Genomic DNA, 12,000 nt, shown 5'->3' on the forward strand with positions numbered 1-12,000 from the left:
GCTGCTGCTGTGTTAAAATGTTACGCATATATACACGGTGGCGCTGAAGGGCAAATGACAACGGGGAATCACAACAAGAAAAAAAATAAAACCCACGACATTAACTGCTACCAGAAAAGATGGGTACCTGCTATGACAAGCATCATTACTGACTGGACAAAAGCATGGCTGTCTTAACAGGTCTTTCTTCTATACAACCCTGCTTCTCTTAAACTTGTCTTAAAAACTGCAAAAACTCATTGTTATGCTCTGAAAAAGGTGGACAGCATATCAACTGTCACCTCATATGCATGTCCCGCATCAAAATAATCCTTGATAACTTCTTCAATGGTAGCCATATTTACATCTGAGCCGTGAACTACCTGGTATGGCGCAAAGCAGCCTGTTTAAATTCGCCCGTTAAAAAGACTGACGTAAAAAATAAAGCCCCGGGGCCCGACGGGTTTCCGGTTGAATTTTTTAAAGCTTTTCAGGCCAAAGTATTCCATTACTTTATTCTGTTTATGTTGAATCTTTGTCACTTGGTTCTCTTCCTCCTACATTGAGACAGGCCTCTATTAGTGTTCTTTTAAAGAAGGACAAAGACGCTGATCTTTGTACCTCCTATAGACCAATATCTTTAATGAATGTTGATACAAAGATTCTTGCAAAAGCCTTGGCTCGCCGACTTGAAAAGGTTCTTCCAATAATCATTTCTAAGGAACAGACTGGCTTTATAAAGGGGCGTCAGCTCTATTATAATGTTCGTACTTTGTTAAATGTAATTTATTCAAAAGAAGCAACATCTATACCTGAAGTAGTGATATCGATCGATGCTGAAAAAGCGTTCGATCGAGTTGAATGGAATTATTTATTTGCAGTCTTAGCTAAATTCGGATTTGGTGAAAGTTTTATATCATGGTTACGCCTTCTTTACACACTCCCTTGTGCCAGTGTCATTACCAATAACATTCAGTCCGGCTTTTTTTCTCTAAATAGAGGTTGTAGACAGGGCTGCCCCCTGTCTCCCCTCTTGTTTGCACTCGCAATAGAACCTTTGTCTATGTACTTGAGGACCTCTCCTACTTTTAATGGCATCACCAGGACTCATACAGAGTTGAAACTGTCGTTATATGCCGATGATTTGTTGCTATATGTTGCAAATCCAGTAAGAGCCTGCCCCGCCATTGTTTCATTCTTTCATAGATTCGGCCGCTTCTCAGGGTATAAAGTTAACGTCGCCAAGAGTGAATGTTATCCTGTTAATAAACTAGCGATGCAGATCTCCCAGTCGGACATCCCTTTTAAATTGAGTTCTTCTGGATTTAGGTATCTTGGGGTTAACATAGCCAGATCTTTTAAGTCTCTTTACTCTGAAAATGTCTCTCCCCTTTTAGCCAAGATTAAGGCAGACTTTCAAAAGTGGAGTTCCCTCCCCCTCTCTTTGATTGGAAGAATAAATACTGTCAAGATGAATGTTTTGCCAAAGTTTCTTTTTCTGTTTCAATGCCTGCCTATATTTTTACCAAAAAGTTTTTTTAAAACAGTAGACATCGAGTCTTGTAATTTGTAATTTTTTGTGGAATGGCAAAACACCTAGAGTTAGACAAGAAGTACTTCAGAACTGTAAGTTCTATGTAGGCCTCTCTCTGCCAAATTTTTAATTCTATTAGTGGGCCGTGAAAATAACTTAAATTATATTCTGGTTCAAATCAACTTATATACTTTGGTATCAACTGGAAGCACAGTCATGCCCCCCAGCTTCTCTTTCTGCTTTATTAACTGGCCCGGTCGCCATGAACCCCTCTGGCCTTACCTGCAACCCTGTGGTTACCGCTACGCTTAGGATATGGTTTCAATTCAGGAAACAGTTTAAATTTACTGCTCCCACAGTTTTAACCCCACTGTTAAAAAATCCTGCGTTTAAGCCCACGTTTACCGATACCACTTTTTCCTTATGGCAAGATAAGGTTTTGAAATGTTTTAAGGATTTCTATAAGAAAGGGGTCTTTTGCTCTTTCGCAGAACTGGTTACTCAATTCAATCTTCCACACTCTCATCTTTTCAGATATTTCCAGGTGAGGAACTGTGCAAAATCCTTATTCTCCAACTTCCCCAACCTTCCACCTAAGCAGCCATGCGGTGATCATTTAAAATTTAATATTTTTCAGAGGTCTTTAATCTCAATAATTTATAGTTCTATTCAGTCATATGATGATCGTTTGACCACTAACACAAAAGAGACTTGGGAACGTGAACTAGAATTGATTTTTGATGAACATTGGTGGGAATCCGCACTGCAGGTCATTCACAAAACCTCCATTTGTGCCCGTTTGACCTTGATACAGTTTAAAGTTGTATTTAGGTGTCATTATTCGAAGACAAGGTTGGCACAGATTTTCCCAAATATGGCAGATGTCTGTGACAGATGTGGAGGCTCACCCTGTAATCTTACGCATGTTTTTCTCCTGTCCAGCTCTGATGAACTTTACTTTAACACCATGTCTAAGGTATTCTCAAAGACTTTTCACATTTCACCGCACGTTGGTATTTTTGGTCTTCCGGAAGAGTCTACCCAATACTCTACTAAAGAATTGGAAGTACCGTAATTTCCGGACTATAAGCCGCTACTTTTTTCCCATGCTTTGAACCCTGCGGCCTATACAACGGTGCGGCTAATCTATGGATTTTTACAGCTAACGGCCACTAGGGGGAAATGCTGGAGGCCGGAAAAGAATGAGACAGGCAGTTCGCACGCCAAATGCAGTACGAGAGACAGAACGAGAGCAAGACAGACATTACCAGAGCGAGACAGTTTGCGCAAAGGAAGTTTTCATGCATTCATCACATTTAACAGATTCTGTGAAAGCAGCCATCAAGAGCACAAACTCAATTCCAGCTGTGATTCCCGGGGGCACAACGAAGCATCTGCAGCCACTCGACATCAGTGTGAATCGTGCGTTCAAAGTGGCGCTTCGCATTCAGTGGGAGGCGTGGATGACTAGCGGCGAGAAATCATTCACCAAAACTGGTCGCATGCGAAAAGCAACTTTTACTCACATCTGCCAGTGGATCCTGACAGCGTGGAGAAGTGTCAAAACATCCACGATCACCAACGGGTTTCGAAAGGCTGGACTGCTGCGTGATAAGGAGGCCGCCACCACGGCTGAGGGGCCCTTCAGAGGATGTTCGATTCCGACACTGACGAAGAGGAGTTCTTTGGTTTTGAGAGTGACAACGAAGGAGAGACTGGGAGAGGGGCTGACGAAGCCACCCTGAGGCTGTTCGTTTCCTACACTGAGGAAGAGGACTTTGGTGGATTTAGTACACAGGAAGATGACGAAGACGAGGATGAATGACTTTTCTGGTAGGCTGGTTATACTTTAAGCAGCCGTGTCACTGCACCTTTAGGCCTACTGCTGTGTTACAAGCACTTTTAATTGAGCACTTTTAAAAAACACATTTAATTTTGCCATTGATATTGCCTTGTCAAGCGCTGTAAGCTTTGTTTCTTGTTATACTGTAGATCACTGCCGGGACGTGCGCTGGGAGCGCACCGTTTATTATTTCTGCACAGTGTAACGTTACACGTTTCCAATGCTGTTAAACATGTGAAAGTTTGTGTGTCTGAAACGCTATGTGATACAGTACAGTTTACACAGCACATTACATGTTCTGTAGCCTACTATTGCACTAAATGGTAACACTTGAATAAGTTATGCAAAAATGCAACTTGTTTGTTGAAGTGTTAATAAAATGGAAGCTTCTCCTAACTGCCATCTCTTTCCCGACAATCCCCTCTGTGCACGAACCCTTACATATGGTAATTGAACATTAAAACACATGCGGCTTATAGTCCAGTGCGGCTTGTAAAAGTATTTTTGCGACTATGTAATCCCCCCCCCCCCCCACACACACACTCCTTTTTTCTCTTTTCTCCTCTGACTGACATGCTTTCATCCAATCAGCAATGATCTGTGTCATAGCAGGTACCCAACTTTTCTAGGAAAAGTTAATGGCGTGTTTTTCTTTGTCGTTTGCCCTTTACAGCCACCGTAGTGTATACATTTTGCCAAGTCAACAATTTGAGCACTTACCTTTCCAAGTACAGAAATCTAACAGCTGTGAATGCATCTATAAATACAGTTCTATACTTGAATGAGTTCAACTTGAGTTCAAGAGAAAACAGGCACAAAGAGAACCTTTAAGTAAAACAAAAACAACAAAAAAACAAAGTGTCTGCATTGAATGAAAACATTACAAAGCACTGAATATTGATCATTTGTACAAACATTTATTGGAAAATAGAATTACATTTAATTTATATTAATTTTAATATTACATTGATTCTTTAAAACCAAGGTTGTCTTGTAGCACTTAGTTGTCTTGTAGCAATTAGAACCACTGGTTCCTTCCATTTCCACCTGGAACAAGAGACAACTGATTTGTTAAATCATTAAAACATGAAATGAAATTAAATCTTGTAACAACTTCCTCATCAAGTCAGGATGAAAGTGTATGAAGCCATCTGGACCAAAGATGCTTTTGCAGCAATGCACTCATAAAACTACAGTCAGGTGACTGACTGTCACAGTGCAGTAGACTGCTCATGAAAACTTCAATTTGTGCTTTCAAAGGTCTGATAGGTTGAACTGTGCTGTTTGTGCTGCCCAAAATCTAAACTCAGCTAACCCCCGCAAAAATAGCTAAACTCCTTTGATTTTGAATGGAAAGCCGTAGGCTGGATTCAGACCTAATCAGGGGATGTAGTGAAAACACAGGGTTCTCCCTGTTCATTTTAGAGTGTATTCCATTTTGGCTACAGTGCCGCTGCACACAAAAGGAGGAGTGCTCGGAAAGAGGAGGCTGGGTGATGTGCCTTTTCTCTGGGCTGCTGGCTACTGCCTGCTCCTCATTGGGAACAAATCAAATATGAAAAAGTTGCCGCTCAGAAAATTGGGGGCTGGTTAAAGTCACACACCCACTGCCAGATTTGGTCCGAATGTACCCTTCCTTTAAAAAGGAACAAACAAAAAAATCAATGTGCACCATAACCCACCATTTAACCTGTCACTCAACCTGAGAAAAAAAGCTTAGATTCTCACCTTTTGATTTCCCAGGTTTGCCGTAGTATCCATGGGAAGATTCCCTCTGGCCGCTTGGATTATCTGTAGACAGAGGATGCTGTTAAAAGTTCTTTAAAATGTTGTTTCCTAACCAGTGATGGTCAGATCAGTTAGGCAATTTTACTTTAGACATTTTTTTTAATACGTACTCCGACTGGTTTGAAGTAGTCAGGGTTCAAATCAAACAATTTGAGAAAGCAGTTGACAGATTTCCTGTCTTTGAGTTTTGTTATCGTTATTTGAAGAAATGTCACAAGACATTGTTTTGCTTTGGAGCATTTTGTCCCAAAGCTGACATTTCATTTATGGAGTTAAGAAAATAGGATAAGCCAAGTACTGTAATTAATTTTCAGACATTTTGGAGCTTAATCACATGAAATGTTTGTAAAGAACTTGAGCAAGTAGGTTCATGTCAAAAACAAAACGCATGATAATGAGGGTCTTAATTTAAAAAATAAAATAAAAAACAAAGTTCAATTTGTGAGAAATGCTGACACTGACATCCCTAAGCATCAGTATTTGACAAAGAGGACCTTTAAAGTACCATTTGATTTCAAGAGTTAAAGGGATATTCCGGTGTAAATTTAATCCATGGTCTAACACACCATGAAACTGTGTTAGACTCCCTCTCGATAGATCAAGTTAGCAGACCGCTAATTTAAGAAGTTTTATCAACCTCAGAAACGATCGCACGACAATACACTGCAGTAAATGGATCCAAATATAAACCGCCACCAAAAAGCCACAAATAATGCTCAGAACAGCACCAAACTTCAGCAACAGTACAAACAGGGTCTCAGCACATAGTCTGGGGCATCTAACCTCCACTAGCGTAGCTAGGGAAGCTATTGGTAAGCTAAAAACAGAGTTCAGCTCTCCTCCAACAGCTTCCGGGTCGGGGAAGTCCAGACGTGACGATTACCGAGTGCGGTTAGAAATGCTCAATTCCGTTCTTTTCCCTGTCCACTCTCAATAATAACTGTTATAAACTGGCAGCTAAGACACATATGAACTTTGATTGCTTTTCCATGGAGTCATGACCATACATTTTCATCCATGAGCCGCGGAACTCTACTGCACTCGGTAATCGACTCGTTGGGACTTCCTGTCAACAGGAAGCTGCTGCAGAAGAGAGGTAAATTCAGTCAGCTTTTCACTAGAAATCCAGCTAAGCTAGCAGAGGTTAGATGCCCCAGACTATGTGCTGAGACTCCATTTGTACTGTTGCTGAAGTTTGGTGCTGTTCTGAGCATTATTTGTGGCTTTTTGGTGGCGGTTTATATTTGGATCCATTTACTGTAGTGTATTGTTGTCGTGCGGTCGTTTCTGAGGTTGATAAAACTCCGTAAATTAGCGGTCTGCTAACTTGATCTCTCGAGAGGGAGTCTAACACAGTTTAACGGTGTGTTAGACCATGGATTAAATTTACACCGGAATATCCCTTTAATGCTTTGAAAATCATGACTTTGAATGTCATGCAGGATATTATTAATTATGTGTTAGTTTATGACCAAATTACCTGAAAGCCAATGCATTGACATTAAACTAAGATGAAATTCTGACCTGATGATGCTGTGCTGTATCATCCACATGCCTTACCTTGACCTCTGTTCCTATACTGCCCCTGCCTCCTTTGGTTTTTATGCCCATGTCCATTCATGCCAAATCCTTCAGCCTTACCACCATTTGCCCTCTTCGTATCTATGAGAGAGATAACAGTTACAGCACAACACAATTTTTCTCAAGAGACAAAGACGACAGCAAGCGTTCATCACTGTAAATTATAAATCAGATCACCTGGATTTTTAAAAGGAGGTCTCGTGTCTGGTTCCTTGTGGCATTCAGGCTGCTTACATGTCTTACAGTCCTGTAAGTTAGTACACTGGACGCCAGATTCCACCAAATGTCCCTTTGACAGAGACACTTGGGTCATTGTTTGATCAATCGGGACACATAGTTGCTCATTTCTCAGCTGGCCGACTTCATTCCCACATGTTCCATTCTCCACCTCCATGTCCACTCCATTTTGGAGCATCAGCTGATCTGAAGGTGAAATTCTCTCTCCTGCCACTGGGTTCAAGAGGAGTGCATGTTCCTGCTCAGGAGAGCAAGGGCTTTTCTCCTGCTGCTCAATTACAGATTCCTGGTTTGGGCTTCGATTAGCCTCAGGTTCAGAAGACCCATTTTCATCCATGTCCTCTTCAGTGGGGATGGATACAATTACTTTACTCCGCAGGGCAGTTGGAGAAACTAAGGGATCCTTTTCTGAAGGAGCTGCACTCAGGCATTGCTGTGGTCCCCCATCTTCAGAGACATCAATTTCACACTGCATTTCTGGCTTCTTTGACGAACTCAGTTTCTCAGTTGGGGTACTATAAATGAGCCAACTGTCCGACATTGGACCAGCTTCAGAAAAGGAAAACCTTTGAGACAGCCTCCTTCTACAAGACTTGACAATAAGGTTGTCACTTGGAGTCGACAGTCCACCATTTTCAGCTTCCTCTGTCATCTCAATTATTATTTCAGGCTCAAATGTGCCTTTCTGCAGCATCCACTCCTTAGGGGGGATAAAGGGCATGAGAGACTCCACAGACCAAACGGACTCATTCATTCTTCTCTTCATCGGATTACTGTTTGAAGACATTTGATAAGGATTGATCTCTGTAGTGTCTTCATGTGGATTTGACCCCTTGCCATTTTCTTGCTCATTGTCAGGGAGCATATTGGATGTGTTTGGGGAATGCAGCATTTCATCTTTGTAGGTTAGGCACTGCCTTACAGAGCCAACAGTTCCCACAAGCTCACCTTCTCTTCTGGATGAGGGAAGATCATGGAGAGCAAAAGGCAGTTTAACATTCTTGGAAAGTGTTTCACTGTCCTTACAACTTAAGACATTGTCAGCATCATCACCAACTTCAGTGCCATCAGCCACAACAGGACCACTCTTGGACTCAGTTGGACTGTGGTAAAGTGACTTTTCAGTCTCAACTTCGGTTTCATAAGAAGGCAGCTGCTGGTCATTCCTATGTAGTCCCTTGTCAGCAATTTTCAGCACCACTGCCTGTGGCGTGCTGCCTCCCCAACTCATCAGAATGTCAGGAACAGAGGCACGCCTCTCTTTAACAAGCTCATCCTCTTGCTGCGAAGAGCTGCACACAGGGACTATACTATCTGGAGAACTCACTGACCACATGTTGCAGTGACCCTTTCTGAAAGGGGGAATATTCTCCTGACCAACACTGTCCATATGGCACTTCTGTGGTTCTCCAGGTGCTCTGATACATGACTGAACAGCCTTTGTTCCTTTAGGATGAGGGTTGTTCGAGTCATGTCTGACTGTGCCATTTGTGCTGGTCCCATACACCTGTTCATCTTTTGCATTACAGGTGGGTAGGCCATAGTTCTCAACCTCGACAGAGCCTTGTTTTTGGGAGCTGCAGCTTGAGGAGGATGGAGAAAGCGAGGCAGTTCCATGACCAGAATCTGATCTGGTATGTGGGTTCCCATCACTATAACCACCCACACCTCTATGTGTGGGTTCCGTTTGGACCGCAGAGTTGACAGTTTCTCGGGGGACAGTACAGGGCTGGCGAATTCGCCGTGGCTGGTTTGGGTTATGGTAGGGTGCGCTGGGAACCTGGACCTGGGGGTGAAGCAAGCGTCTGTAGTCGACTGGTTGGATGTGAGGGTGGGGCAAAATGTAAGCTGGAGTCTCCATGTAAGGGGGAGGAGGGAGTGGGGGCATGACCATACCATAGCCTGGGAGGCAGAAATTAAGATGTTAGATGAGGTTTTTAAATATTTGCAATGAAGCCAAGTATTAGTTTAGAATGTAAGAACAGGGGTTGTAATGGATTAGTCATACAAGCGTACGACTACAAATTTCACATGTACACATTTTATTCCACTTCAGTCAGAGCATGTGCTATTGCCATTAATTTAGCAGTTAGAGTGAAGAATCTTTTTAAAACAATTCTTGTTCCTTTACACCCGCCGCCCAATAATTAGTAAAACTACTTTCAACTTTGAGTATCCAATTACATTTCTCCAAATAATAATAAAAAAAAATTCCACAACACTCACCCATGCCTGGGAAGCCAGCAAAGGGATTATAGGGAAAGGGTACGGGCCATTGGTACTGGAGGAAAGGGGCTGGAGGTGGAGCAGGGACGTAGAAGACAGGCTGGGTAGAGACGTGGTGTTGGGGATGGAAGGGAGGTCCGGGGTCCTGGCTGGTGCCATTCAGTCCTGGATGTTGCTGTCCAGCATTTGGCAAGCCACTGTAAGAGGGGAGGTTTCCAACATTTGGTCCTGGATGAGCTGGTGGAGGTCTGTTTGCAGAGGCTGTTGCTGCCATATTCAACCTATACAGAGTTGGAGAAACAAGGAGTGTCATTTGAGCAACCACACTGTAGTGATTGGAGCAGCTTATGTCTTATTAAAGGGCAACTCCTCCAATTTTACACATTCAAGTGTGTTTAGAGGTCTTGGGGTATATTATTGCATGAAAAAAGTACCGTACAGCCCTTTCCTCCTCCAGAGGAGGCTGCATGTAATATGATAAATTGTCTATAGTGACATCACTGTCTCATTTACATTGTGGTTAATGTAGCCACCAGGTGTTTGAAAACAGTCCACTGGTTTAGCATTGCACTCATTATGGATATTTCAGATTGATTCTGATCATTTGTTTTTAATATGTAAAATTGTTGCAGTTATCCTATAATGAAATAAAACATTTATAGAATTTCTGCATCACTAAAGTTCTTAACGCGTTTGACTTTTGACAGGAAGCTTCATCCACCAAGGGCGTTCACACCAAGGACGGAAATACTGGTAAACTCCTACACACCAAGATCTACATTCCATATTCAACACATGCTAGAGGAAATGCATTACATACCATATACATTTTGACTGCAAAATATATTTAGCCATTTGAATCAACTTTGGACTCCACTGGCTCTACTCTCTGGCTCTGTTCATTTGTTTGGCAGAAGGCTGGTGTATGTGGGATTGAGCCACAGCTACCGGTCATAACAGCCTATACAACTTTTCAGAGCAGACATGCAGGAAATCTACAGGGGGACTATAAACAATAGCTGCAGATGACTAGCAGATAATTCAACTGATTTAGATTGTCAAGTGTGACATTACTCAGCCTTGCATGAAAAAAAGAGAACATTTTTTAAATTTAATTGGCTTTGCTTCCAGAAGCTGTTGGAATGTTTACACACCAAGCATGAGTTTAGTCATTGATGTACTTAGTGTTGATTAATGGTTGATCAGCATTTCAAGAATGCAACTTTCTGACTCCTTTGTTTCCTTGACATGTCAAACTGTGCTATGCTGTATAGAAAATTAAAAAGCGATATGAATGCCAATATAGATATGAGGAGCAGTTAATGACATTAAATCAACTGCAATATGAAAATTAAAGCGAGAGACAAACTTCAATACAAATCCTGAGCTGAGTCACTAAAGGGGGAATTATTTTAAACACTGCACTTCATCTCAAAAATCATGCATCCAAATCTTCTGTCTGCATTTCCCCTGCTTCATATTGTATTAAGAACAAAGTAGGGTCTCCTTACCTTGTTGAGAACTGCAATAAATAGAAACCAGAGCAACACTCAAAGTGATTCAAACTGAGGAGCAGGCACACCTGGGTTTAAGTAGCTGCTGATCAGACAAGTGTGTGCACCATCAGCTGATATGGAGTTTAGGGGCCCCCTGCAGGACTGAATGTGAGTGTGCCATCAGAACTCTAGATGGAGACAGACTCCAGTCAGACAATGAAGTTTTCAGCTGGCTGTTCTAAAACTTCAATCTTCTCACAGTTTCCTTTATGGGCTTTGTGCTTCCATCTATTCAACAGTGCTCAGGGCCAGCTTCACAGGACAATATTAGGATCAAGTCTAACATACTTTGCATGGAATCGGTTCCACTGAAGTGATTAAACAATTTAGCAGTAATGTAATTGCACCAAAACTAAAACTAAGCAAAAAATAATTTAAAAACATCATATGTAAGAATTCTGGATGAAAATTTCTTAAAATAAAAATTACATTTGTTACATATGGTTATATATTAACATTATCCCAAATGTTTCTAACAATGTACAAACCCAGAGAACCCAGAGTTTACTCAAGCAAACGGGACCTTTTTATTTGGTTGCCGTTGCTACTTTTTGGATAAGGAAGTTGGCAGTCTAGACTACATTTAAGGTGTATAAAACTTTACATTACATGACCTCATCTGCGAACATTTGTGTCTGAATCACGTTAGACAGATTTTCATCAGCAGTGTTGGTTGTTTGATGGTGTAAACATCAACAATGTGTCAAGTTTGACAGCAGGATCATTTATTTATTTGTGTTCAATCAGTGTTTATCTGCCTAACAGCCAATTACTTTACTGTACCCTAGCCATACGATAACGTTAGTGAGCAATGGCAGACAGACAGTGTGTGTGTCTGTGCAATTCAGACAACTCCCAGTGATTTCAGTAGCCTACTCACTAGAGACTGGTACTCTTGCTCCTCTTCCCGCCTCCCCCAGCTCTGGCCAGCACTCAAAATAAAGACCCAAAAATCCATCTGTCCGTATACAAAGTGACCCCAGCACTCTGTAAAAATCCTTAGTTTGGTTTTAATAAAGACCCCCTGGCTGCAGAAGTTACATATTGTACCTTTTACCATAATTACATGTGCATTCTATTTACCTATTCAAATTCTGAATTTAATATAACAATTTTAAAATAGTTCATTTCAAAAAGCCTTAAAAAAAAGCCACAGACAGAAGCTGTAGCCCTGCAGCCTCATGTTCTTGTGCAAATTTAGTCTGAAAGCAAATAAAACATATTTTTAATACTATCTTTCTTTTTAAACTGATAAT

At 41.5% G+C, this 12,000-nt stretch overlaps 1 protein-coding gene across 1 annotated transcript; it reads right to left on the minus strand.

The window, feature by feature from the left end:
- Positions 1–4,253: 4,253 nt before the first annotated feature.
- On the minus strand, positions 4,254–10,799 carry buc (bucky ball). Its single transcript, XM_030401904.1, has 6 exons — positions 10,700–10,799; positions 9,189–9,468; positions 6,903–8,864; positions 6,705–6,806; positions 5,085–5,147; positions 4,254–4,403 (listed from the first exon to the last, which is right to left on the minus strand). Exons 2-6 carry the CDS (start codon positions 9,460–9,462, stop codon positions 4,375–4,377), a joined length of 2,430 nt encoding a protein of 809 aa, XP_030257764.1. The 5' UTR covers positions 9,463–9,468; positions 10,700–10,799; the 3' UTR covers positions 4,254–4,374.
- Positions 10,800–12,000: the final 1,201 nt, after the last annotated feature.

Source organism: Sparus aurata, chromosome 21, assembly GCF_900880675.1.
Source record: "Sparus aurata chromosome 21, fSpaAur1.1, whole genome shotgun sequence".
Classification (NCBI taxonomy): Eukaryota; Metazoa; Chordata; class Actinopteri; order Spariformes; family Sparidae; genus Sparus; species Sparus aurata.